At 32.5% G+C, this 26,481-nt stretch overlaps 1 protein-coding gene across 9 annotated transcripts in view; it reads right to left on the bottom strand.

The window, feature by feature from the left end:
- Positions 1-22,735, bottom strand: part of LOC143233469 (cell adhesion molecule Dscam1-like) — a 134,570-nt gene extending 111,835 nt beyond the window's left edge. For all 9 annotated transcript variants that reach the window (XR_013018184.1, XM_076469729.1, XM_076469727.1 and 6 more), the window contains exons 1-2: positions 22,592-22,735; positions 8,362-8,679 (exon numbers count right to left, since the gene is read on the bottom strand). Coding sequence is in view for 8 of the 9 variants with exons in the window: in XM_076469729.1 (XP_076325844.1) it covers positions 8,362-8,679; positions 22,592-22,655 (382 nt within the window). In the remaining variant the exon portion in view is untranslated. The remainder of the gene's footprint in view (positions 1-8,361; positions 8,680-22,591) is intronic.
- Between the last annotated feature and the right edge of the window lie 3,746 nt (positions 22,736-26,481).

Consider the following 26,481-nt stretch of genomic DNA (forward strand, 5'->3'; position numbering starts at 1 on the left):
ATGGAACACATATGTAACAGTTTATTGTGTACTTGAATTATCTTGTAGATGTTAGAAGTGTAATTCAGAACACCAACCGGGTCATTACAGTCGTGTAAACGATATATTTCCTGAAAGTAAAATCAAGTTTGCTTCTAGGATTATCAGTGTGGTAAAATTTCTTTTTTTTGAGATTTTTGGTAAACCAGTAGATAAAATAAACTATCTAGTTTGATTCGTTTCTCATATGTGTGATAAAGATCAAGTGTATCAACCAGTAACACCCTTCTGGAATATGTATATCAACCAGTAACATCCTTCTGGAATATGTATATCAACCAGTAACATCCTTCTGGAATATGTTCTGAACTATAAAATCAATAGTATCAATTTCTAGTGTCATCTTTATATCTCCTGTTCGATAACGGAAGATGATTGAAAGTACAATATTAATTTGTGGAAGAAGTGTCGTACAGCTGTCTACCGAAGTAGTTCAGTTTATAAAATGTAAATATGTTCAGATCATATAGAAATAAAAGGTTAAAGTTTGTTCTGTATGAGCCATGATGCCTAAATCTTAACTGGTAGTTCATGTTCATATCTAACAGCAGACAAAGAGAAAATTCTTTAAATGTGCATTACTTATTTTACATATAAAATTTGTATAGTAATAAAAGAAGTAACAGAACTATATGTATATACATATAAAACTGATGTTAATACATAAGTAAGCGGTATAACATATCACCATTTTTTTAATTGGACACTCACTGTTCTCTTTATAGCTTCTAAAGAAGCTTGTTTGTTTGTTTTTGTTTGTTTTTTTTGAATTTCGTGCAAAGCTAGTCGAGGGCTATCTGCGCTAGCCGTTCCTAATTTAGCAGTGTAAGACTAGAGGGAAGGCAGTTAGTCGTCATCACCCACCGCTAACTCTTGGGCTACTCTTTTACCAACGAATAGTGGGATTGACCGTCACAATATAACGCCCCCACGGCTGAAAGTACAAGTATTTTTGTTAAGACCGTGATTCGAACCCGCGATTCTCGGATTACGAGTCGAACGCCTTAATACGCTTAGCCATGTCTGGCTACTCTTCAGAAGCGTTCCACTTACAAACCGTAAATACAGTACAAAAATTCAAATGCTTTAAATAATAAATTATAATTGAACCTATAATGTGTATTTCTAGAACAAACGTTTGATATAGAAAGTAATAAAGCTTATTGAATTTATTTTTTAAATAATCAGCCACCGTCGCAAGTGTCATTACTACTTCACAGTGTTGCTACAGGTAGGGCCCGGCATGGCCCTGCGTGTTAAGGCGTGCGACTCATAATCTGAGGGTCGCGGGTTCGCATCGCCGTCGCGCCAAACATGCTTGCCCTTTCAGCCGTGGGGGCGTTATAATGTGACGGTCAATCCCACTATTCGTTGGTAAAAGAGTAGCCGAAGAGTTGGCGGGGGGTGGTAATGACTAGCTGCCTTCCCTCCAGTCTTACACTACTAAATTAGGGACGGCTAGCACAGATAGCCCTCGAGTAGTTTTGTGCGAAATTCAAAAAAAAAAACAGACAGGTATATGCTATAGGTATTTTAGTCTACACGTTATATTTGCATGAATAAGCACATTTATTAATAAACTAAAAGTACTTTATACTTAAATATTAAATTCTCGTATCTTTTTTATTTTTTATTTAACAATAACTTTTAATTATTTTGAAACTTTTATTTAGACCGACATTCTTATTTTGATGGTAATATACTGATTTGTGAACTCCATCAAATGTAGCAGTACTCACGAAACGTTTGTGTGAATCGGAAGAATAATTCGTGTTATATGATGGACTAACCTTGTGCTACAATGGAGGAGGAACAGTTAAAAAACATGAACATTGATTTTAATACTCTAAAAAGGCACTTTGTTTATTTGATGTGTCTGACTTTCAAACTGATAAGAAGATAATTGTATGTTTTTATAGAGTCATAAAAGAGTTCGTATATATATATATATATAAATTATATGTAAAGTAAGATAATTGAAAGAGTGATAATATTTTATTTAAAATGAATTTGTATCTCTACAAAACTCGGATCAGAGGTGCAGCAGACAACTCATCACCTCTTCTCCCTTACATAAGAAACTTTAATAATTGTTTAATTTCAGGATTCGTTTTTTTTTCGAATTATATCAAAAGTTTCTTTTTTAGACTGAAGATGCTGTCACTAGAGAATAAACATAAAAATGATAAAGGCAAAATGGAAACAGAAGAAAAAAATGTTTTCTTTTGCTTTTCACTCGGTGAACATTGTCATTGAAATTGTTGCTTGATAAATGTTTAAATAAAGAAACTGCTACAACGATATAGATTCCTTACAGATCACTAATAACTCATACCCAGGTCTGCCGATAGGGGAAAGGATGAAACTGCCCAGGCACTCTGGTGAGAAAAAGAGAATGTTTTTTTATAACAAAGCCGTATCGGGTTTATCTGTAGATGTACCGCTGTACCAGCGGGGAACAAGAGAAAGAGGAGAAAGTGGACCCACTGAGGGTGTTTGTCCGAGGACCCGTGTTGGCTCTCGACTCTCCTGTTCATATCACTGTAAGTTATTGTTACACAAAACGTTTAGGTAGGATTATGGACGCTTCAGCCTATTTTTAAGACATTTTACTTCATTTAAATGCGTAGTTTAATTGTTAAAACCGAGATAGGCAAATATTTGTAAAACTGTCTTTAGGAGTGAGTGTGTGTTTTCATATAGCAAAGCCACATCGGGCTATCTGCTGGGTTCACCGAAGGGAATCGAACCCTTAATTTTAGCGTTGTAAATCCGTAGGCTTACCGCTGTACCAGCGGGGAATTTTTAAGTCTGAAATAATTTAGAAGAGTAATTTGAACGAGGATGTATACTGTTGAGAAGCAGAATATTTAATATTGTGAAAAGTAAATAATTCAGAAACAAAATATAAACATAAAATTGGCCAATGTTTCAGGACCAACTGTCATCACTTCCAGAATGAAACATCTTTTTTGTTATCATAAACTTGAGCGTATAATGATAGCATTCTAACCACTGCGTAATTGTCATATCTATTGTCGACGACGCATTTTGCTCGATCCAAAGCTCTTCAAGTCGACTCGGATACAACAAATATCGCAATTGTCGGAATACTATTCATAGAAGCGATTTGATAAAATAGCAGTTGTTATGATGTGAACAAATTTAAGAAGTCGGCAAAGAAGTACAATAATTGTACTTATCATAAGACATTCTTCTATTTCGAATTTTTGAAAATTCATAAGCGACTGGATTAAGAATGTAGCATTTAAAAATGTAACAAGTTTACTATCAAGGACTTATGACTTATTTGTAGAAACGATCATTTTTTGTTATTTACCTATATTATAAATTACATTTTTTATGTTATAGAATTTACGTTTGGAATCATTTTCTTAACTCCTGGTCAGCATTACAATATCTTCCATCTACAATTGAATCAAATCAAGAAGCGGGAATATACTAGATGGTAAACAGATGACATTGGCTTTAAGGTTCCTTTAAGAGGAAACGTAATACATTCATTTAGACTCAAATAATGAGACACTGCTTTATAAATCAACATAAATACCTTACTTGTTTTCTGAATAAAAAAAAAACACATTTAAGGTCCTTCTATGAGATAACTAATACAATAAATATTTTTTGCTGCGTTTTTTTCTAATTAATCTGTTGTAATACTTACTTTCATTTTTATTAATCTTATACGGATAGTTATTAACTTAAAATGTTTCATTGATATACATTGTGGATAAGTTTTTTTTTATTTATTTTACCTTTTAACAGTTTAACTAGGTGATTCCAAATGATCAATACTGTCTTGCAAACGCTACATCAGAAGATCAAAATATAACTAATAGTAAATATCAAGACTATTACGAGACCAATGCCATGACACTAAGATTAATAGTTGGTATAAAGTTATTTTATAAAATACATTTTTGTTTGTTTGTTTTTGAATTTCGCACAAAGCTACTCGAGGGCTATCTGTGCTAGCCGTCCCTAATTTAGCAATGTAAGACTAGAGGGAAGGCAGCTAGTCATTACCACCCACCGCCAACTCTTGGGCTACTCTTTTATCAACGAATAGTGGGATTGACCGTAACATTATAACGCCCCAACGGCTGAGAGGGCGTGCATGTTTGGCGCGACGGGGATGCGAACCCGCAACCCTCAGATTACGAGTCGCACGCCTTAACACGCAAAATATATTTTTATTTAATGTATTAAGCCTACAGAAATGGTGGAGGTAGGAACGACTTGATCATTATTGAGTCTTGTTAACTAGAATAAAATCATTTTTGTTGAAATTTTTGTAATGCAATTTATATTCCTACATGTATTTTTGTTCTTACAATTTTATTAACGGATAAAAAATAGTATTTATTATTCTTGTTGACGGTTTTTAAACTAATGTGATAAAACTAATATCACTTTTTAGCGTTGGAAATACGGAAACTTATCGCTAACCTACTGGAAAAAAACTAAATTAATATTGTTCAATACAAATATTACAACAATAGAAACTTAGCGTATTAAATCTTGTTTTCGTACACTTAATAAAAACTCGATTGTTTAACTCAACTTCATCTGTAAAAAACTAAACAGGCAAACAAAAACACGTATATAAAATATAACTACTGTCTTATCATCTTTATAACACAATGTATAAAGAGTTTTCCTTATATTTACTTGTTTTAATAATGCCAACTTAACATATTATACATTTCAAGCCTAACAACCAGCACAGTTTGTGTTACAGTATTTAGGACTTTTGACTTATTAAATTGATATATGATTATTCTAAAACTATGTTCATACTTACAATTTATTTTTGGCGACTATTTGAATACTTTTCTTTTTAAACAAGCAATAAACATATGTCAGATATACTTTGTGTTTAAATAACATTTTATATCTAAACCAGATGCATTTTTATTGTGAGACAATATTACTTACACGTAAGTCAATAAATGCACTTTAGCGAATAGTATAAATTTGTAATATATTACACTTTATTAACCAGCTTGACTCAAATCTACGCGTTGAACTCATTACTACTAATATATCGTATACACAATTGTCTTAATTCGTATTTTCCGTGTTGATTGAGACTTTAGCAACACTTGCGACTCCTAATAAGTAATACCTCCTGTATGAATACGATGTGTTTAGCTGAGCGTTAAATGATGATAAACCCAATTATTATGTTTGATAAAGTTGTTCTGTCTTGCTAATAAATTGTGGCTGCGTTTTGTTAGCTTCAATAAAAATCAGTACGTTTAGCAGAAGCTTGAATATGTGTGCTTTCAGGAGTTGCCACTTAATTAGGGCTTTCAAAAGTATAAATGATATCATATGTCAATTTTAAAAATTAGTGAAACCCTAAACTCACTTGTGATTTATCGTGGAACTTTCCATTGATCTAATAATGCAAAACAGGACCAAAGAATAAACTAAGACGTATGCTCAACTAACCGTTTAGAATGGTTTCGTTTATTATTATAATATAAAGAATATATTCCCTTAACTGTAATATTCATTCCTCTATTACAATGTGCATGTCAGCTTCTAATTTCTACTGATATCCTGTACATCATTTACAAGCAATGTTGATTTTGTAACCAATTTATTGAATTTGCTTCACAATACTGAAGAAACTGGATTTAAAACATAAAAGCATAGTCCGAAAAGCTCATTGATCAACCTTCTTAATAGCTGCTCTGTCATTCATTAATAGTTATAACTCACATCACTGGATATCATTAGTATTTTTAATTTAAATTTTCTCTATTGTTTGTTAACTAAATTGTAAGTGAACTATGACTGGAGCATTTCTGTTGAATAATGACGTGCTTCTATTGTTCTTCATTTACTTGAAATATTGTTTGTTTCTTTGTTTTTGAATTTCGCGCAAAGCTACACGGGGGCTGTCTGCGCTAGCCGTTCCTTATTTAACAGGGTAAGACTGGAAGGAAGACAGCTAGTCATCACCACCCACCGCCAATTCTTGAGCCACTCTTTTACCAACGAATAGTAGAATTGACAGTCACATTATAACGCCCCCACGGCTGAAAGGGCGAGCATGTTTGGTGCGACGGGGATTCGAGCCCACCTCAAATATTACAACCAAACGAAGCTTTTTTTAGTAACCCACCTAAGCAACTTTTGCTTCTGTTATAGTAATTTTAATTGGAAAAATAATTATTTCTACCAATAAATAAAATAATATATGCCTGAAAAAATATACAACTTCTTCCAGTAAAGATAAATTCAATGTAGTTAGGTTAATACGACCTATATCTGAAGCAGTTTATATATCTTGCAAGAACCGTGTTATGATACCGACAAGAAAATTTTCATGACAGTTTATTCTGAAGGTGGTGGGTGGCCGATAGTTGTCTGGCTACAGAGGAGTAAATTATTTCAAATATCCCCCACTAGTACAGTAATAAGTCTATGAATTTACTACCTTAAAATCAGGGGTTTGATTCCCCTCGGTGGACTCAGCAGATAGCTCAATATAGCTTTGTTATAAAACACACACACACAAACACAAATGTGCCAAGTCCCCCACTAGTACAGTAATAAGTCTATGAATTTACTACGTTAAAATCATGGGTTTGATTCCCCTCGGTGGACTCAGCAGATAGCTCAATATAGCTTTGTTATAAAACACACACACACAAACACAAATGTGCCAAAGTGAAAAATATGAATCATAGGAGTGACAGTCTTTCAACTTATAAAATTTTAATATTAATTTAAATTTTGACAAAAATGTTGCAGAAACATTTGATGTAACGATGTAAAGTACACTGAAATATAAGATTGTCATATACTTTTTAATTATTCATGAACATACATAGATAGATACATATGTATATACATTATTGCTTTCTATCCGTTTAACACGTTTGGTGTAAAATCAGAAAAACTTTTTTTTTGTACAAAATTTGATTTGTATGATATTCTTATTTTTAATTATTACCATTAGCGGAAAATGAATAGCTGTGAACATTTATTGTTAACTTTTCCACCTTTCTTATTTGGATTAGGTTGCGATCATGTAAAATGAAATTGTTTTGAAACGATAACACTACGTAACAAAATTTTTAGTTTTTATTGTTCCTGGGCAGAAAGTGTTATTTCCCAATTGCTTATGCCTAAAGTAAATGGAAAAAAAACAACCTATTTTTCTCTTCAAACTTTCCTTTTGTGACCTGGGAGCGTATAACGAAAACATGATGGGTGACTATATTTGGGAGCTGATACGTGAAAGTGATTTACATTACAGTCGCAAATCTCGAAACTAGTCACTTCTAAACATTTTTGTATATCTTTAGTATAAATACATGTAAATCTTGATTCATATGTTGTTTTATTCGGACCTTATGTGCAAATGAAAATGTGCAAATTTGCCCGTTTTTACATAGAAATTTTTTTTTAGAAAATATGTTAATTTCTAAATTTTATTATCCAGGTCAAAAATGCAAAGTTTAAAGGGAATAATGATCATTTTCTGTACTTTTATAACATAAACAATTAAGAAATAACACATACTATCCAGGAATAAAATTTGTGTTACATAGTGCAATACAGGTTTTACGAAAGCTATTTACGTCTAGGAATGTAAACTTTAGTTATGAAATAGCCATGTACGCACATGAGTTTATATTAAAAAAATAAAGATTTTAGGAAAACAGAATTTCATTTTTCAGCATATCTTTTCTTACTGCTAATGTTCAACTACTGTTTTTATTTATAAAGCGATTAATTATGAGATGATTTGATACAGTGTGTTGCTCAAATTAGGCACATTACAATAACATCCCTAAGATTATTCAGGTTTACTGATTTTTAAATTATTAAGCATTTCATTCGTTTCCTAATTTTATTGTGTACACCTAATTCGATATTTTTAAAGCAAATGTAAAGGATATGAAATTGTCAAACTCATGTAGAAATCATAGTTTTAAATACTTTAATATTCTGCTATTTAAACTTCTGAATAGAAGCTGAGTAGAGAACTTTTATCATAATATTAGTAATTAAAAGTATGAGTCATCTATAAAAACACAAGTACATGAATAAATAGCTTATTCTTAAAACCAGTTTTGATATAAGAATTTTCTATTTGATCTTCTTTCCAATAATATTTTTTAACATTTTAAAAACTATTTGTTGCTGTGATACTACGTATTTCTATATAGAAACACATTTCAACATGGAGGACAGTATTCATCAACACAGGACAGCGGGCATATCGCCAACAAAAACTTTAAACTAATGAATCTATAGAGCTTTAATTACTGTAATTACCTGCTCGCACGTGCACGTCTCTACTCCGAATCGTCCCAACTCTGTTTGAAGCAACACACCAATATAATGTGGAATGCACAGGTTGCTGATACTTGTCGACAGAAAATGACGAAAATATCAGAGACCCGTCAGAACGAACGTATCTTAAGCCAGGTATATCCTCCAGGCGATTCCCAAGTCCATCTGTCCAGTATAGAATTGGTATTGGATTTCCGGTTGCTGAACACGGAATGACTACTCCAGATGTGTTGTAAAATCTCACCTGACTATCTGGTTCCAAAATGAAAGATGGCCCTTCACTATCAGAAGTAGCCAAGCCTGTTACAAACATAAAACTTAGTTAGAAATGCAAAATAAGACACACCCATATGTATATAAACATAACTATCGTAACAGCATACGTATTCAAGGTATGATTTTTGATGGGCACTCTTTCCGACCTCATTTTAGTTTTATTGTCTTAACAGCATTATTCAACTAAAAAAACATTTTCTTTCAAGTAGTACAGAAAATAATTATTTCGTCAGTGGAACCACTTTGCGAATTAGAGTAGCATTCTTCAAGTGATTAAAAGAAAAGTTTCTCACGAGTATAATATAAGTTGTTGACAAATCTAAAATCATATTTTCTCTACCAAATAATTAAATATATTTTATATGATACCAAAGAAATGTTCTCTATCTTACTTCTGAAACATGCTATTGCAGTTTTGTCTTTTACATTTCAAGCAATCAAGACCTAAAACTGCTTTAATATACTTTCTTTAGATCAAAATCTAAATTTAAAGGAAATAGTGGTCTTTTTAAGTTTACTTGGACTTTAATACAAAGAGAAGCGTTTTCATATATTTAACGTGTGTGATTGCGTGTTTTGTTATAACAAAGTCACATAAGGCTATCGGTTGTGTCTACTGACAGGAATCGAACGCATGATTATATTGTTGTTAATCCGAAGAATCACCGCTGTCCCACTGTGGCAATATATTTAACGACACAAAATCTAAGTAGTTCTCTGGAAGAAGCAAATACAAGCATATAAATCCACATAAAAGGCAGTCATTCTTAATAAACATATTTTACATGCGTTCAACATTAACTTTAATTAAGCAAATACATTTTATGGATAGAGATGAAATGATGTTTTTATGTTATGGTTTAAACGTTTTGAGGGTAAGCCATCCATTCCAAAAAAAATTTAACTTTGCCATGAAAGTTGTTCCACAAATCAAACTAACCTATTTGTTCATCTCTACACATTGATCTAAGCGTATCATTCGATCCTGGTAACCTACTTAGTATCTCGTCCCCACAATCTATTTAGTTATTGTTATTTGATTTTAATTATTAATTTAGTAGATTGCTTGCGCTAACTTGAAGTTAATTAAATCATTGTTATAATTACATTTCGCCGACTAACCATAAAGTGTTGTGTTTTATAATTTTAACAACCTAAAATTAGGCTTAGATATACTGTAAAAATGTTTGATTTCGCACTTTTATGAGTTGTGAAGTATTGATACTGGAGTTTCACCAAAAGAGTGAGCTCACACCCTTAGTAAAAAAAAAAAGTGATTTCGCATGCAGAATAACACGCTGAAATAATAATTAATAATATTTTTAAGAGGCCATATTTTATATAAGTAAGGTAAAATGTAAGACTTAAAGAGTTAAGGTCTTATAACAATCATGTTTATAAAAGTGTAAAGTAATCATAAGACTATCTTAATGTTAGTGTTAACGATAAGTCTGTTTGGGAATGTGTTTTCAAATACTACTCATGTGACTTTCGATTCTATTTATATATTCACACGTTTACATAAACATTAGGAGTGTGGATTTTTATTTGTTTTCAATCTATACATTTAAAGGTGTGAATTATCACCTTGTCACCAACAAGAGGAGTCTTTGTTGGAATCTTTTGTTTCTTTATAGCACAAATCTGGGTACATGAAATGCTGAGAACGTATTTGATCTATAGAGAACTTGTTTTAGTTAAATATCGAAAATCAGAAAAAAATTCACAGTTTTTCATCGTTAATGAGGCTTAGATCCACCATTGAATATACTAGTAATATGGCTCTGATATCATGAACGAGCTAAGTTATTTTTTAATTGTTTTTATTTTTTAGTATATACTTGAGAAACAGAAATTACCTTCTATTCGCATACATGTTATGCAGATGGTGCGTAACAGTGAAAATGATACAAACAAGATTATGGTGTGCTTTGAAATATGTACAAAATACACTTATGTACGATGTATATACGATCACCATAAATCGACCAAATGACCACACCAATGACAACTACACTTTTAGATAAGATGATAATTACACTGTAAGTCACAAAAACTAGACCAATTTCATGGCCGTGTTTCTAGATTGAAAATTAAAGATAATATTTGATACGTTTACACAAATAAAGATCATTTCATTTACTTCTCACTTGGTCGTGCTTCAACTATGTCACTAAGATGTTACAGCGACTTTAACAAATGAATGAATACATATGTATTTTCTGGTTAAGAAGTCAGCCCACCGATTTGTTTGTTTGTTTTGAATTTCGCACAAAGCTACTCGAGGGCTATCTGTGCTAACCGTCCCTAATTTAGCAGTGTAAGACTAGAGGGAAAGCAGCTAGTCATCACCACCCACCGCCAACTCTTGGGCTACTCTTTACCAACGAATAGTGGGATTGACCATCACATTATAACGCCCCACGGCTGAAAGGGTGAACATGTTTGGTGCGACGGGAATTCGACCCCGCGACCTTTAGATTACGAGTCAAACGCCTTAACCCACATGGCCATGCTGGGCCTTTGAAGGTTGGATTAATAAATATTTCACGTACTAGCCGGTATGATAAGAACAAAACTTTAAGTCAGTACATTTCCGTTACCAGGAATCTCATAATACTACACTTCCAAGTTTGAAAAAACACATGAGTTAACACTGCTATTTGAAAACCCGTAAATTAATACTGCTAGTTTGAAAGAAAATGAAATGCCAATTTTATATACACATTAGTTAATATTACAGGTTTAACAAAAATGAAACCTCATTGTTGTCATAAGTCACAAAGTATGAGATCACACTGAACTGTTTCTGATAAAGAAATCTGCGGTACAGATTCTTATAAGTGAATAAATTAACAAATAATTCAACACTACCGTTTGTCAAAACAAATAAACAAACAGTACCATTTCTTGTAAACACGTAATACAGCAGTGCAGTTTTTGATATGCAAATAGGTCAACAGTACTGTTTATGATAAACAAATAAAGCAACAGTACCGTTTCTGATGAGGAAGCAAGTTAGCCATTAAGTGTTTCTAAAAACCTTATAAATTAGTTCTGTAGTACCTTATGGTGTACATGTAATCTAGCACAACTGTCTATGATTTAACATTTAACATTTAAGCTAATATTTTCACGTTAGACAAACAAATAAGTTAATGTTATACTTCTTCTACTAAACAATTAGGTTAATGGTGATTAATTATATAAAATGTAAGTTTGAAATACATTAGGTAATAAAAACTTACCAAGGTGAACTGAGAACTGATTTTCACAAATAGTGATTAATTCTTATTCACCAGACACACCAAAGTAACATTAAAACTGACAGACAATATAATCGTTTTATAACTCATTATTACTAAATATAATAAATAATGTAATAACGTGTAAGTTTTGATACATGAATGTAAAAAAAACAACTTAAGCATAAAAAATTAGCACTGTGTTTTACGAAAGCGTAAAAATAATAACTTATTTTAGATGTATAGTCCTTTAGTCACCAATAATAACCAAAAATACTTTAGTTTCGAGTAAAGAACTGCACATCTAAGCCAAAGAAACTGCTCTATGAGGCCTATTTTGTCTGTTTGCATCGCTTGTCCAAATAGCACCGACAAACAATAAATGAATTCGGAGAAACTAGTCTGTTGCAGAGGGAAAAACTAATCAAAAACTGAGTTAGGCCACTAAATAATTTTTTCTTCATTAAAGTTCACATTTTGGGATGAAAAATTAACAGTTATATGTAATAATGAAATAACACTGTCAAGTGTGATATTCAAATAAATCAGTATCACGCCGCTTGTATTAATTATATCAAAAGCTTCTATGGGAAGTAACTCCTAGTCTCAACTTGAGAATAAAATGTCATGGGCAGCTGTTCGTTCTTATTCAACAAGTCATACCTGACGTGACTGCTTGAACACTTTCAATTTACCTTCTTGTAGGAGATTCTAAAATAAAAATAATTTTACTGATAAGATAAGTAGTATTTTATATATTTTATGTTCTAATAAAAACTGATAAAATCTTACTTTCTAGCGAACCTAACTTATTATACAATTAATTCTTCACACATCTAAACTTAGAAAGTATCCAAAGTAAATTCTGTTATTTACGTAAAATGAATGGAAATGTACTTTTAAACTATTCACCATATTATATCTTATAACTATGTTTGAAAATATTTATTTTCAATGATAATTGTATTATTATTATTTACGTAAGTGTGTTTTCCGTTTATTATTCCTAACCATTCTTTTTTGTAAAAGACTTTAGCTTATTTGCTATAATATAGTTTCTAAAAATGGTTATTTTAAAATTCTTTTTTGTAATTTGGTCTCTTAACAAAAATTATAGATTTTAATAGAGTATGGCATTTTCATAAACTTTACAAAATGCTTTTCAAACAAATCTAATTCAAGGTTTATTTATATCAAAATGATTGCTCTTTATAATAAATATATACGAAACAAATAAATTTTATAATGAATCCAGACAAGAGTTTGTAGCATGTCTTTCCCAAAGTTATCTTTATTCAATTTTGTTGTTTTGTATTAAGCACAAAGTTACTCAATGGGCTATCTGTGCTCTGCCCACCACGGGTATCGAAACCAGGTTTTTAGCGTTGTAAGTCCGCAGACATACCGCTGAGCCACTGGAGGGCACCGTTATTCAATATTTGGACTGTTCTTCCTGATTAAAACGAATTAATATTTTTTGTAGTCTGAGCAACAATTTTTCTACAACTTAAAGATTTCTTACGCCATCAGAAATTTATGTACAGCTTCAAACTTCATCTATAAGTATTCTACTTAAAGCGGCAATTTTTGAATATTTTGCTGGAAATCCTTCCAATTCTTCTAGTTAAACACGAATTTCTATAAATAGGTTTTTGATTAGGTTCTGATTTTTCCAAAATTATAATGTAGTATGATATTTCTCTAGAACTATTTTTGTCGTAGTAAATATATTTATTCTATTATCTAATCCTTCAAATGAGCCAATAAACGCGATTAAACTTAATTTGAAAAATTAATTTAATTAATCATGTTCAGGAAACAGTGTCAATTTACCATTAAGTTTTCTCTTCCAGTCACATTTTTAACAAATGACATTTCACTTTTACAGTTTTTTTTAGTAGTTTACTGGAAATTATTTTTTGACAAAAGCTATTGTTCTCTGTTAAACTTTCCTCAACATCTTGTTACATTTACCTAATTATTACTTTGAAATACAGCTTTTTCTTATCTCTTAACCAAGAATAATTTCTTTGAGCTTACTTTAAGAATTTCTGCTCAACTTTGAGTGTTAGCCGATATTTGTTTGTTACAATATTTTGGATGATAAAGTCTATTAAAAATAGAAGAAATGGTTGGAATGAATTTTCAGTATGATAATTTGTACATCTTCAAATAAGTTAATTTAATTTTCACTTCAGTGGAGTAAATCATTTATGTCCTGGTTTTTATATCTTTAAACTCCTAGTATATATATATATATATATTCAACGGTTTTTGAAAGAGACTCCAAACTTGAACTCTTTCAAATACTTCACTATTCTTCAGAAGATGAATAAAGATTTTTTATAGATTGTTTAGCCAGAATATTTATGATGAAACTTTGTAGAATAAACGGCAAAATAGGACAATATTTTGAAAGTCTTCCGCCTTTCGTCTTCAAGACTTGATGGAGACACAAGTGTAGAGGATGATGTTTTGAAAGTCTTCTCCCTTTCGTCTTCAAGACTTGAAAAACGTCGTCATCTACACTTGTGTCTCCACAACAGGCAGTTGCCGTTTATTCTACAAAGTTTCATCAATAAAGGGTTCATGAATGTGCTGAAATGTATAGGTACGGAGGTCGCCATCATGTAACAGGATGTTCAAAATCAGTTGATTTTGAGGACAAGCCAGTCATAATACAGAGATGGTTTTGTCAGGTTCAGTTTATGTCAAATATGTATCTACAGTACATAAAAGACTTACGTGTAATAATTGTTATAAGAAATGTTATCCAGTCTTTATAAAGAAAATATTATAAATAAGAAATAAGATTAAAATGAAATAACGACAAACGTTGATGGTAAACAGAGAAAATAATAATGTGGCGCAATATATAAGGGCCTGGCATGGCCAAGCGTGTTAAGGCGTGTGACTCGTAATCTGAGGGTTGCGGGTTCGCATCCCCGTCGCGCCAAACATGCTCGCCCTTTCAGCCGTGGGGGCGTGTTATAATGTTACAGTCAATCCCACTATTCGTTGATAAAAGAGTAGCCCAAGAGTTGGCGGTGGGTAATGATGACTAGCCTTACCTCTATTCTTATACTGCTAAATTAGGGACGGCTAGCACAGATAGCCCTCGAGTAGCTTTTTGCGAAATTTAAAAAAAAAAAAGCAAAAAGCAAACCCAATATATAAAAATTAACATAAATATATAAAAATTAAAACACATGTAATATTAATAGCATAAAATAAGTTTAATTATGGATTTGGTTTTGAAAATATTTTTAGAGACATATGTAGATCAACAATCCCAGGGAGGAGATTGATGTCATTTGGCGTTACAATATTTTCTGTTATCCAGTAAGTTTTTTTTTTTAATTTCTGTTTCTGTTAGACGTAAAATTTGTCCATATATCCATCAGTTTGATGTCTTCAAGAGGATGTCCAGGCAGGTTAAAATGTTTTGCGACCGGAAGTTTTTTGTTTGTTTTGATTGTCGAGTTGTGGTTATTAAAATACTCCCTTATCGTTGTTTTGTGGATTGACCTACATATCGAAAAATGCATTTTAGGCATTGGGTTAGGTAAATAACATTTTTTATTTGTAGAGCAGGATATGAATTTAGTGATTTATGAAACTACTCTTCGTTTTCTTTGCCGGAAAATATGTCCGTTTCTTGCATGAACACACAGGTTTGAAATCGCTTGTTACTGCTAGGATGACTTCCACTTGGTGTCGGCTTAAAGTTGACTTTAATGTGAACAAAGTGTGAATTCAGAGTTTTATTTTTTCCTTAAAGAAACAGCAGGAATTTCTGTAAAAGTTGTTGGGTGATAATGTTTTGTTTATAACCCCTTTCCGTCATAGTCAATTTAAAAGAATTGATGTGACGGTTATAAATAACTCTTTCAGAGCTTTCGTTTTTTTAACTCTGGTGAAATGTGACATTGCGTTTGCTGTGTGAAGGGTGATTATGTAAGTATTATAGTTATCCGTTGGTTTTTAATACAAATCAGTATGTAGAGCCTCATTTTTTAGTGTTAGGTTTACATCTAAAAACTTAATTAGGTAGTGGTGTATTCTAGAGTACATCTAGTAGAACCATGGAAGGTGTTAGCATGTCTATAAAAGTAATGGATGTTTGTATCCAACTGAAAATAAATATCATCAATATAGTAACTCGATAATGTTGAAATAGTTTGGTGCCAATTTATTATTACATTCAGAATTATTTTCAGTTTCTTTTTAAAACCATTGCAACTTTTGTGGGTGTGCTGGGCCCGGCATGGTCAAGTGTGTTAAGGTGTTCGACTTCTAATCCAAGGGTCGTGGGTTCGAATCCTAGTCGCACCGAACATGCTCGCCCTTTCAGCCGTGGGGGCGTTATAAGTGACGGTCAATCCCACTATTAATTGGTAAAAAGAGTAGCCCAAGAGTTGGCGGTGATGACTAGCTGCTTTCCTTCTAGTCTTACACTGCTAAATTAGGGACGGCTAGCGCAGATAGCCCTCGTGTAGCCTTGCGCGAAATTAAAAAGCAACAACCAAACAAACAAAACTTCAAAGGCTAACCGAGTAAATTGGTTGCGTAGCATAAAATACAGAGTGAAACATTACTCCTTACAAGATAACAAATTTGATGCATAATCGTATTCACATTGTAGTAATAAAATAATATAATATAAGACAGTGTTTCTTCTGAAATAGTGGCGGATAAATTATCTTATTTCTTGGCGATATCACAGTTTTCTGTTTTTACCAGTGGCTCAGTTTTAATACTTGTTTAAAATATGAAATGATTAAAAATATATAATAATTTTAACAAACATTTTGAAACAAAAGTGCACAAATTATTCACGTTTATAAGAGGAACAACTGCAAAAACATGGCCGCTTTGAATGAACAAATAGTCACACAGGAGTTTGCAATTTAAGCATGCAATATAAAATGTATATAAAACTGTTGCATAACTGTACATATAACTGAAATCACAATACATTTTAACAGCTTTAAAGTTGTAATATAATATGGAAAAGAGAAAGTGCAATTAGCTATAAAGTAGTCTTTTGTTTATTTATGTATAAGAGCAATGCTAAACCATATTCTACCTGTACTCTGGCCACTGCTAACATTAAAACCTAAGTTTTAGCATTAGAAGGTCTCATATAAAGTAGAGAAAGTTTATATATTTATTAATAATCATTAATTAATTCGAGACATGGAAAAATCAGTATATAGCAAATGTAGTTGCTGTTTCAAAACAATTAAATAATTATAAGTATAATAATTATAAAATCAAGTAACTAAGCACTAGTCAATACGAAGTAAAGGCAAAAAGACCGATATTTGTATATTATATTAACCGCGACTGAATTTTTGTACTTGACACAATGGAATACCGAGATCAGCGTTATGGTAGTAGTAAAAACATATATTCAGTTCCACTGTACTTAATAACCTAATGAAGTGAAATAAATATAGCAACTGGTAATCCAATATGAAAATTAAAACATGTTGTTTAAATATGCAAATAACTTGTGTTCAGTGTTTGTAGCTCCCCGCTAGTACAGCGGTAAGTCTACGGATTTATAACGCTAAAAATCAGGGATTCGATTCCCCTCGGTGAGTTTAGTAGATAGCCTGATGTGGCTTTACTGTAAGAAAAACACACACACACACTGTTTGTAAGCGGGATAATCTAAGACAGGCTTCATTTTCATACAGCCGGTTTGTCCCACTAAATATCGGTATGGTTAATTTTAAAGTTTAAACTATTTTGGTTGATTTAGGGCAAAGTCACAGAGAGCTATCTGTGTTTCCACCGTGGGGAATCGAACCCTGTAGCTAAGCGTTATAAGTTCGTAAGCTTGCATTTGTATCAGTAGCAGACGTTAAAATTCTACTGTATTTCAAGTTTATTCACTTAACCAAACTTAAGATATAATGTTGAATTCCCCAAGATGGTGAAGCATCGGAAACAGTAAGTCCAACAATCATGGCTGCAATTTGTTTTCACTTAATTTCTTCTTTATAGATTTCAAAACAAAATATTCTAAAAAAAGAACGTTCAGATCTATCTTTTCTTTAACAAGTAACTTCTCACGAAGCATGTTGTTTAATATTGAAGTTCGTCAACTAATTTGGACTATGAAAACCGAAAAGTTTACCTTAAACGCTGTTGTTGTTAACGCTGTTAAATATTAAAGGTTGGCTCGTAACAACAAAGAGCCTTAACGTTTGTGATGAAAATCATACCCGACTCTTTCATTTTCATGTCCCTAGTCTCACACTCGTAAGACTGGTACACAAATTAATTCAGAAAGGGTATAACACCTCTACGTTTTATCACAAGTATTACACCTAATCAAACATACCTACGAATCCTAATTATTTACGTATTAAAAGCTATAAAATATTCCTTTCACTTAATTTCTAAGTTTAAGTTTAATAAATAATTTCAAATTGCCTCGATAAGGTTTAATCAAACTGTTTATTCTCACTGTTTGTCAGTTAAACTTACTTTGCATGTAATAATATAATACATTATTATAAGGACTATTTAATTATTAAACATTTTATCAATTAGTCGATTAAATACTTGACTTTTCCAGCAGAAAGATATTTCGACCTTGAGTTAAATGATCAAAAGAGAATTCTGAAAAAAATTGAAGAAACAATGCAGATCAAAATATACATACACGTCATCATAAATCCTATCTTCACTATATACCAAACACCAAGTAACCATCAACTTCCAGAAGACAATGAAAACGTTCCAATTTTTCAGCTTTTTTGAAAACTTATAAATAATTCACAGGTTTTGTAATCACGAAACAAAGTAAGAGTTTGTCATAAAAAGAAATAGCTATAATTTCATTATATTCATCTTGTCGTGTGTATGTACTTGGTTTTGTATTAAGTCAACATTAGGAATAGCAGTGAGTTGAGTAAATAATGGCACTATATCATGACAGTTACTTTTGATAATAATTATATACTTTACAGTTATTTTGTGGCAACTTTATTTATTTTTGATGAGAGATCAGAAAAATAACAAGAATTTGCCATTTACAAAAATAACTTATTTACATCTAGCTGATTAACTTATACTTATTTTATAAATACATGTAACGATTTGTTTAGTTTGGTGTCCGTACGTAAAAATTTCGTTCAGTAGGAGAAACATAAAGAAATAGAACTTAACCTTTTTAAAAATGTAATGGCTGACACTTGTCACAACTCTGGATTTTGCAGCGAGTGAATCAGTGCAGTCGCCAAAATATTTCCTCACTTTAAATTGTGAGTGCGTTATAACAGTGACAGTGAATTCCTTAACATGCATAACGAGTGGTAGGATATTACTGAGTGCTTGCCTTTTCTTTGGCTAGTAGTTCAAAATTAGGGTTTGTTTATTTTATCGAATGAATGCAGCCAGTCAACACTATATACCGGTAATTCTTGAACTACACTTTTACTGTAGAAAAGTTGGACTGATCGTAATATTATAACTTAACCAATACCCAATTCGAACTCGCACTCGTAGGTTGCGAATTGAAGGCCCTAACCACTAGGACATGCAAGTCGTCAAAATTAGGGATGGCATATTAGCAACCTTGCCATAAATACGAATACAAATGTTTAAATACAATACAAAAAGTACACCTTTTACATGAAATTTTGTCACATCTCATGTTCTATTGAACATTTTATTTATTAAGTTAAAAGTAATAGCGACCGAATTTAAAACTTTGTCTAAAGGAAATGTTAATGGGTCAAGAGAACACGTTAACAGGCAAAGAATGCAATGTTCACAGATATTGAATCAATGTTGACAGGGCCGGCATGGCCAGGTGGGTTAAGGCGTGTGGCTCGTAATCTAAGGGTCGCGGGTTCGCATCCCTGTCGCGCCAAACATGCTCGCCCTTTCAGCCGTGGGGGCGTTATAATGTTACGGTCAATCCCACTTCTTCTTCTTCTTCTTCATGTGTCAAATCTGCGGTAGACATCGACGACCATGGCATGCCAGACTTCTCTGTTGTCAATCCTCCTTATCAACTCGATGTTGCTCATTGAGTTCTTGGTGACATGGTTATTGAGGCTGTCGATATATTTAGTTCTTTGACACCCTCTGCTTTTCCTTCCTTCTATTTTTCCACATAGCATCTGTTTCTCTATCCCATTTTTCCTACAGATGTGTCCTGGAAATTCCATTTGTCTCTTTCTTATAGTTTTCATGAGGGACCTTTTGTATCCTGCCAGTTCCATGACTTCCACATTTGTTTTTCTTTCAGTCCATGATATTTTTTAACATTCTTCTAAGGAACCACATTTCAGCAGCTTCTAATCTCTTCTCTGTATCTTCGTTCAGTGTCCAGCTCTCACAGCCATATAAGAGAACAGACCATACATATGATTTCAAGGTGTTAATTTTAGTAACATTTGTTATGTTCCTGTTTGTGAATATGGACTTCATTTTATAGAAAGTATCCTTGGACATTGCAATTCTTTTCTTTATTTCTGTGTCACTCTTTGCATTTGATGTTATAGTATATCCAAGATATTTGAAGCTTTCGACTTGTTTTATTCTCACGTCCTTGCCGGTTATGCTACACGTGGGTGTAATTGATTGTTTTGAGATAACCATGCACTCTGTTTTCTTTGCATTTAACTGCAAGCCTTTTTCTTCACTCTCGTCTACTGTTGTTGTGAGGAGAGTCTGTAGATTTCGTTCGGAGTCCGCAATAACGACTGTATCATCAGCGTAGCGCAAGTTGTTGATATTGCATCCGCCTACTTTGACTCCCTCATGTTCATTGATGTTTCGTAGGATTATTTCGCTGTATAAGTTAAAAAGATCTGCTAAATTAGGAACGGCTAGCGCAAATAGCCCTCAAATAGCTTCGTGTGAAATTCAAAAAACAAACAAACAAACAATGTTGACAGGTGAAGGAGAAATTTTAATGACTATACAGGCAATGTTTAGAGTATATAAGCATTGTTTACAGTTAACTTTTATTTTGGTCATTTCATAATGAAATAGGTATTAGATATTTGAACTGATAGCTTTCTATTTGATATTTTAGCACGGTATAAAAATATCTTTTATAGATATTCATTCAGTTTTCATTGAGATACCATAACCAGTACATTTTAAAATAAATGTATCATACTGCGGCTTTTCAATACCAATTTATAGCACTAAAAGTAGCATAACGTATCATAATTTTTTCGGACGAGTGGCCGATTTATTACGTTACGTACGTTACGTTTTTTTTACTCAGTGGCGGCGCCAGGATATTTTTGTTGGAGGGGGGCTAAGGTAAACTGTGGAGGGGCTTCCCAAAATGCCATCAATATGAAATATAGATGGTAAATTATAATAATGTAAATACCAAGGTACATTTCAGAAAGGTGTGCTATTTTGAACTGCGTTTTCAATGCAGTTTTCATTGGAAACTCATACTCTGATTAATAATTCATTATTACAAATTAGAAATAATCTGTTTATGAAAATATGTGTATATGTAAAAGAGGAAGCTCACCTAAATTCCACCCAAGGTAATACATAATAATAAAGAAAATCAAGATTAGCTTAGATTGAACATTTAATATACCATTAAGAGTAAAGCTACAAATCAAAAGAAATATAACATAAAGATATAGTTTACATAGCAGAAACGAATTATCCCATGTGAAGTTAATACACTGAGGAAAAGTAAGGTCACTATCAGGCTAACTGTCTATCATCTTAATGAAGACGTTAAGTTCTACAGATCTATGTCTCTTTGATGTTAAATGTTAAGCAACAACGAGGATTGTGTTTTCCATATTTTATGAATATATGTAGGTAACAATATTGGGGGGGTGAAGCCCCCCTTGGCGCCGCCACTGGTTTCACTCTATGAAATAACCAGAAATTTGAATTTGAATATCGAAGTTAATTAAATGTTAATATGTATTAAATTTATGATATCTGCCATAAAGAGTTTCTTTTTTTAACACAAATATGTTTTACTATGCAAACAACAATACAATTTATAATAATCGACATTACAAATAGCTATTACATATTATGGTACATATACAACGGTTTTACAAACTTAGAGACAATACTGAGTTTTATATCTGATTCAGAAGTGAATATTTTATCGACCATCCAGGTCCATGAGCAAATTAATTCTGAGTTTATATTATTACATTTAGCTTAAATTAGCTAGCTTTTCCCGGCGGAGACGGCCTGGCATTGCTAGGTGGTTAAAGCACTTGACTCGTAATGCGAGGGTCGCGGGTTTGAATCTCTGTCGCACCAAACATGCTCGCCCTTTCAGCCGTGGGGGTGTTATAATGTGACGGTCAATCCCACTATTTGTTGGTAAAAGAGTAGCCCAAGAGTTGGCAGTGGGTGGTGATGACTAGCTGTCTTCCCTCTTGTCTTACACTGCTAAATTATGGACGGCTAGCGCATATAGCCCTCGAATAGCTTTGGCGAAATTGAAAACAAACCAAACGTTCCTGCAATTAACTGTTTGTTAGTTTTGAATTTCGCACAAAGTTACTCGAGGGCTATTTGCTCTTGTCGTCATAGAAAGCTGTAGCATAGTAAATGAGTAACCTGATAATAAAATATAATTAGTCTCAATTCCTGGAACTATTAAATTATTATGAATATGTTTAGTAATAATTTTATACAACTGAAAATACTTAGCCTACCTTGCACGTGTGTTAACATTATAAAAATCGAGTGAATGATCCAATACTGCCTTATGGTTCGCATGGCTATTGTTCCTGAACTTCGAAAGAACAAGTTCTACATGCAGCGCTCCCGCTACGAAAGTACCAGTAAGAGCTCGTGATGTGATCGTTATTCGTATCAAGCATTCTACTCTCTAACACGGAATGTCGCTGCTATTCGAACCAATCAGCAATCAGGTTGCATCAACAATTTTACATTAGAAAAGCTGGATATTCTACAGTATAGTTATAAAACAGGTAAATTTCAAAGTGACCGTTAAAATGCTTCTTCTTTGCATATAGGAACAAATAAAATTTTCCTTTTAAACTGTAAATAAATTCTGTATGAAAAACACGAAGATTATGACAACTACAAAAATCGTAGAGTACACCGCGTCAGTTGAAAAACAAACTCTAACATCATGAAAATTATAAGATTCGTAGGGTATACACTACTGGTTTAATAAAAACAACTCAAACACAGTGCCAATTGTAAGAATAGAAGAGTATATCGTATTTGTTGTATGTGATTAGAACAAAGTGAAGTCGTTAAAGTTGTTTCCTTTACATATAATTTAACAAAACAAAAACAAAACGCCCATAAAAGCAGCAAAACACAGAATCCGAAACCATAAGTTTGCATGTATCTCCTCATGGACCCAACAAACCATCATGCCAAATTCGGTGTAGATATGAGGTTAGTAGTAGCTAATTAAGTGATATTATTCTGAAACCTAATTCATGTTTATTGTAACCTCATCCAGTGTTATAATTCTAAATGACTGCTAATGAGCTTAACTATACTTGCAATTTTTAATTCTAACTTAAGGTTGCGACTGTCCAGTTGTTAAGATATTTACAGCAACTGTTGCTCTCCTTGAAACAGTGTGTGTATGCTGTTCTTAGGAGGTCTCATACTCATTGTAATTTTAACCTCAAACTTGAAGATGTTAGTTACACGACAGATCTGATTATTTCTGTTTGTCTCACTCTTCGTTTCGTTGTTTGTAGGGTTAAGAAATTGACGGTAATTTTGTTTTGAAAGTGAGAACCAACCTTTCAGACGGTCAGCTTTGAGAAAGCGTTGTAGGAAAAGGTGTAAACGAATGAACGTGGAAAAGCTATCAGCAATAGATCTTGTTAGAAATGCTTCTTTTAGAAGCTTTTGCGGATGTCTCGGTGTCTTAATGACATTAAGTAAGGCTACGTAGGTCGGGGCTAGTCTGGCAGTGAGCCAAGAACAGCATGTAATGAAATCATCCGCTAGCAGAGCACTACGTAGAAGAAAACTTGACAACTGGAACGTTGTCGTCTGAATAGTTATTGGAACATTAAAGTGCCGGGCTTGATTTGTTGTCTCAGAAAGCGTATCGGTTACATTGAGGATAAGAAGGTGCTGCATCATCGTTGCGAAACGCTATTTTATGTTCAAGGAGAAGGGTTTATTGCAATAAACAAGTTATTGTGGAGATTGGAAAGCCGACTTGTTGCAATTTCTATTTATTGCTTAAAAAAAAAATCCATACAAATGGGACTTATCTCTAAAACTGTAAGTGTAGCTAGTAAACCTATTTTCGCTACTGGTGCTGTATTTTCATAATTTTGTCTTTTTTACACAAGAGTTTTCATTTATGTTTAAGGGAATTTCTACTTACCCTATCATTGGAAAGTTTCACTTGCTTGTAACGTGAAAATTCGGTAATTTTAAATATAAGAAACACATCTATCAAAATAAAAATAAAATCACATTCATAAATATTAAAAAGAAAAAGTAAGTCACTTAAAACAAATAAAAAGGAACTTCAGAAGTCTTTTCATCGCTCTATAATCAATATAAATTAAATTAGATCAACTTTTTTTTGGTCAGTTTTTACACAATTTTTAACGAGTATAATTTACTTGATTTCAAAAAAACTGCTGGTTTGTGTTAAGCAGCTAAAAATGTTGTTTGAAAGTTTACAGTCTCTATTCTTTTCGTGTTGTTTTATGCCAAAATCTTCATCATAAATTTATCTATATTTTGTGAAAACGTTTAAAGTTTTTTCTATAAAATACGTCTACCTCAGATCATTTCATAGACAGAACAGAGTAGTACGTCTACCTCGGATCATTTCATAGACAGAACAGAGTAGAAGAAAACGTCACTAGTTTAGGTGTAAATAATAAGATAACACTATGTAACACAAGTTGTGTTCCTGGATAGTATGTGTTATTTCTTAATTGCTTATGTTGTAAAAATACCGAAAATGACCAAAAGTACAGAAAATGGCCATTATTCCTTTCAAACTTTGTTTTTGTGACCTGGATAATGAAATTTAGAAATTGGCCTATTTTCTATGTAAAAACCGGCAAATGTGCACATTTTCATTAACATAAGGTTTGAATAAACAACATATGAATCAAGATTTACATGTATTTATACTAAAGTTAAACAAAAATGTTTAGAGGTGAGTAGTTTTTCGAGATTTACGACTGTAACGTAATTCACTTTCACGTATCAGCTCCCAAATGTAGTCTCTCATCATGTTTTTGTCATACGCTCCCAGGTCACAAAAGTAAAGTTTCAAGAGAAAAATAGGTCTTTTTCATTTTCTTTAGGCATAAGTAATTGGAAAATAACACTTTCTGCCCAGGAACAAGAAAAAGTAAACATTTTGTTATATAGTGTTACCAATTTAATATTTAAAACTGTGGTGCAGTATACTACATTCTTTAACTGGAACTTACTAACAAATTTTGATAAAGAAATCACATACAGCATGTCTAGGAATTTTGTGGCATTTATTATGAAAAAAGACTGGGTATCTGACGTTAAGACATTATCTGAGACAAAGATAAGTGTTAACTACTGACTAAAAACACTTGTAAGCATCATTTAGGCAACTGGTGAATATAGTTAACATTAATTAGAATAATTATAATCATTACAGATATGTTGGTTAATTATGTAATATTGGGTAAGACGTATGTAGACATGAATAAGTGAAAAAACTTTAGTGTTTGCTTCGATTATGAACGTTGTGTAAAGGGTGGATACAATAGTTAAATATCTCATTTTAGTAGCGCATTTGTTGTATTCACTGAAATATAAAAGCATGTAAGATTAAGATGTATAATATTTTAGAAGTACGACAAAAGTTCTTATTTAATATGAAGATACATAAAGCAGCATATATAATAGGAATGGCAAGACACTCACCCAGGTTAAGAGCAGACAAAGCGATGTTACCTTACTTATTTTAATTCTAATTAGCTTCTGTTAAGACGTCAACATTCTGATTTAAAACTGTGTTCTTATCTTAGGTTTGGATGTTTTATTTAGTTTTATTCTGAATTGGCGGGTACACTATCTTATACACCTTGTAGGTGCAGAAATCGTCTCAAGCCTGGTCAATAGAACACTATTAGTCGGAATATTGTTGATTCTCCAAAGTCCGTGGCCTAACATGGCTTGGTGGTCAGGGTGCTTCACTTGAAATCTGAGGGTTGCAGGTTAAAATTCCCGTCTCACCAAATATGCTCGCCCTTTCAGCCTGGGGACGTTATAATGTTAGACTAATTCCAATATTTCTTGGTAAAAGAGTAGCCCAAAAGTTGGCGGTGGGTGGTAATAACCTTCCCTCTAGTTTTCCTATGCTATATTAGGGACGGCAGGCACAGATAGCTCTTGCGTACCTTTGCACAAAATTCAAAACAAAAGAAACTAAAGTCCATCGTATATCATATACGATCTTACTTTCATAACTGTTTTATTCAATAACGTAAATAACTCCAGAAGAAATGAAAAGTAACGTTTCAACTATAATGAAGAAAATCTCTTTAAGAGTTTATTACTCTTTGGTTTCTGAGAATGTTGAAGCTGATTGTCT

The sequence above is a fragment of the Tachypleus tridentatus genome, chromosome 12, assembly GCF_004210375.1.
Source record: "Tachypleus tridentatus isolate NWPU-2018 chromosome 12, ASM421037v1, whole genome shotgun sequence".
Classification (NCBI taxonomy): domain Eukaryota; kingdom Metazoa; phylum Arthropoda; class Merostomata; order Xiphosura; family Limulidae; genus Tachypleus; species Tachypleus tridentatus.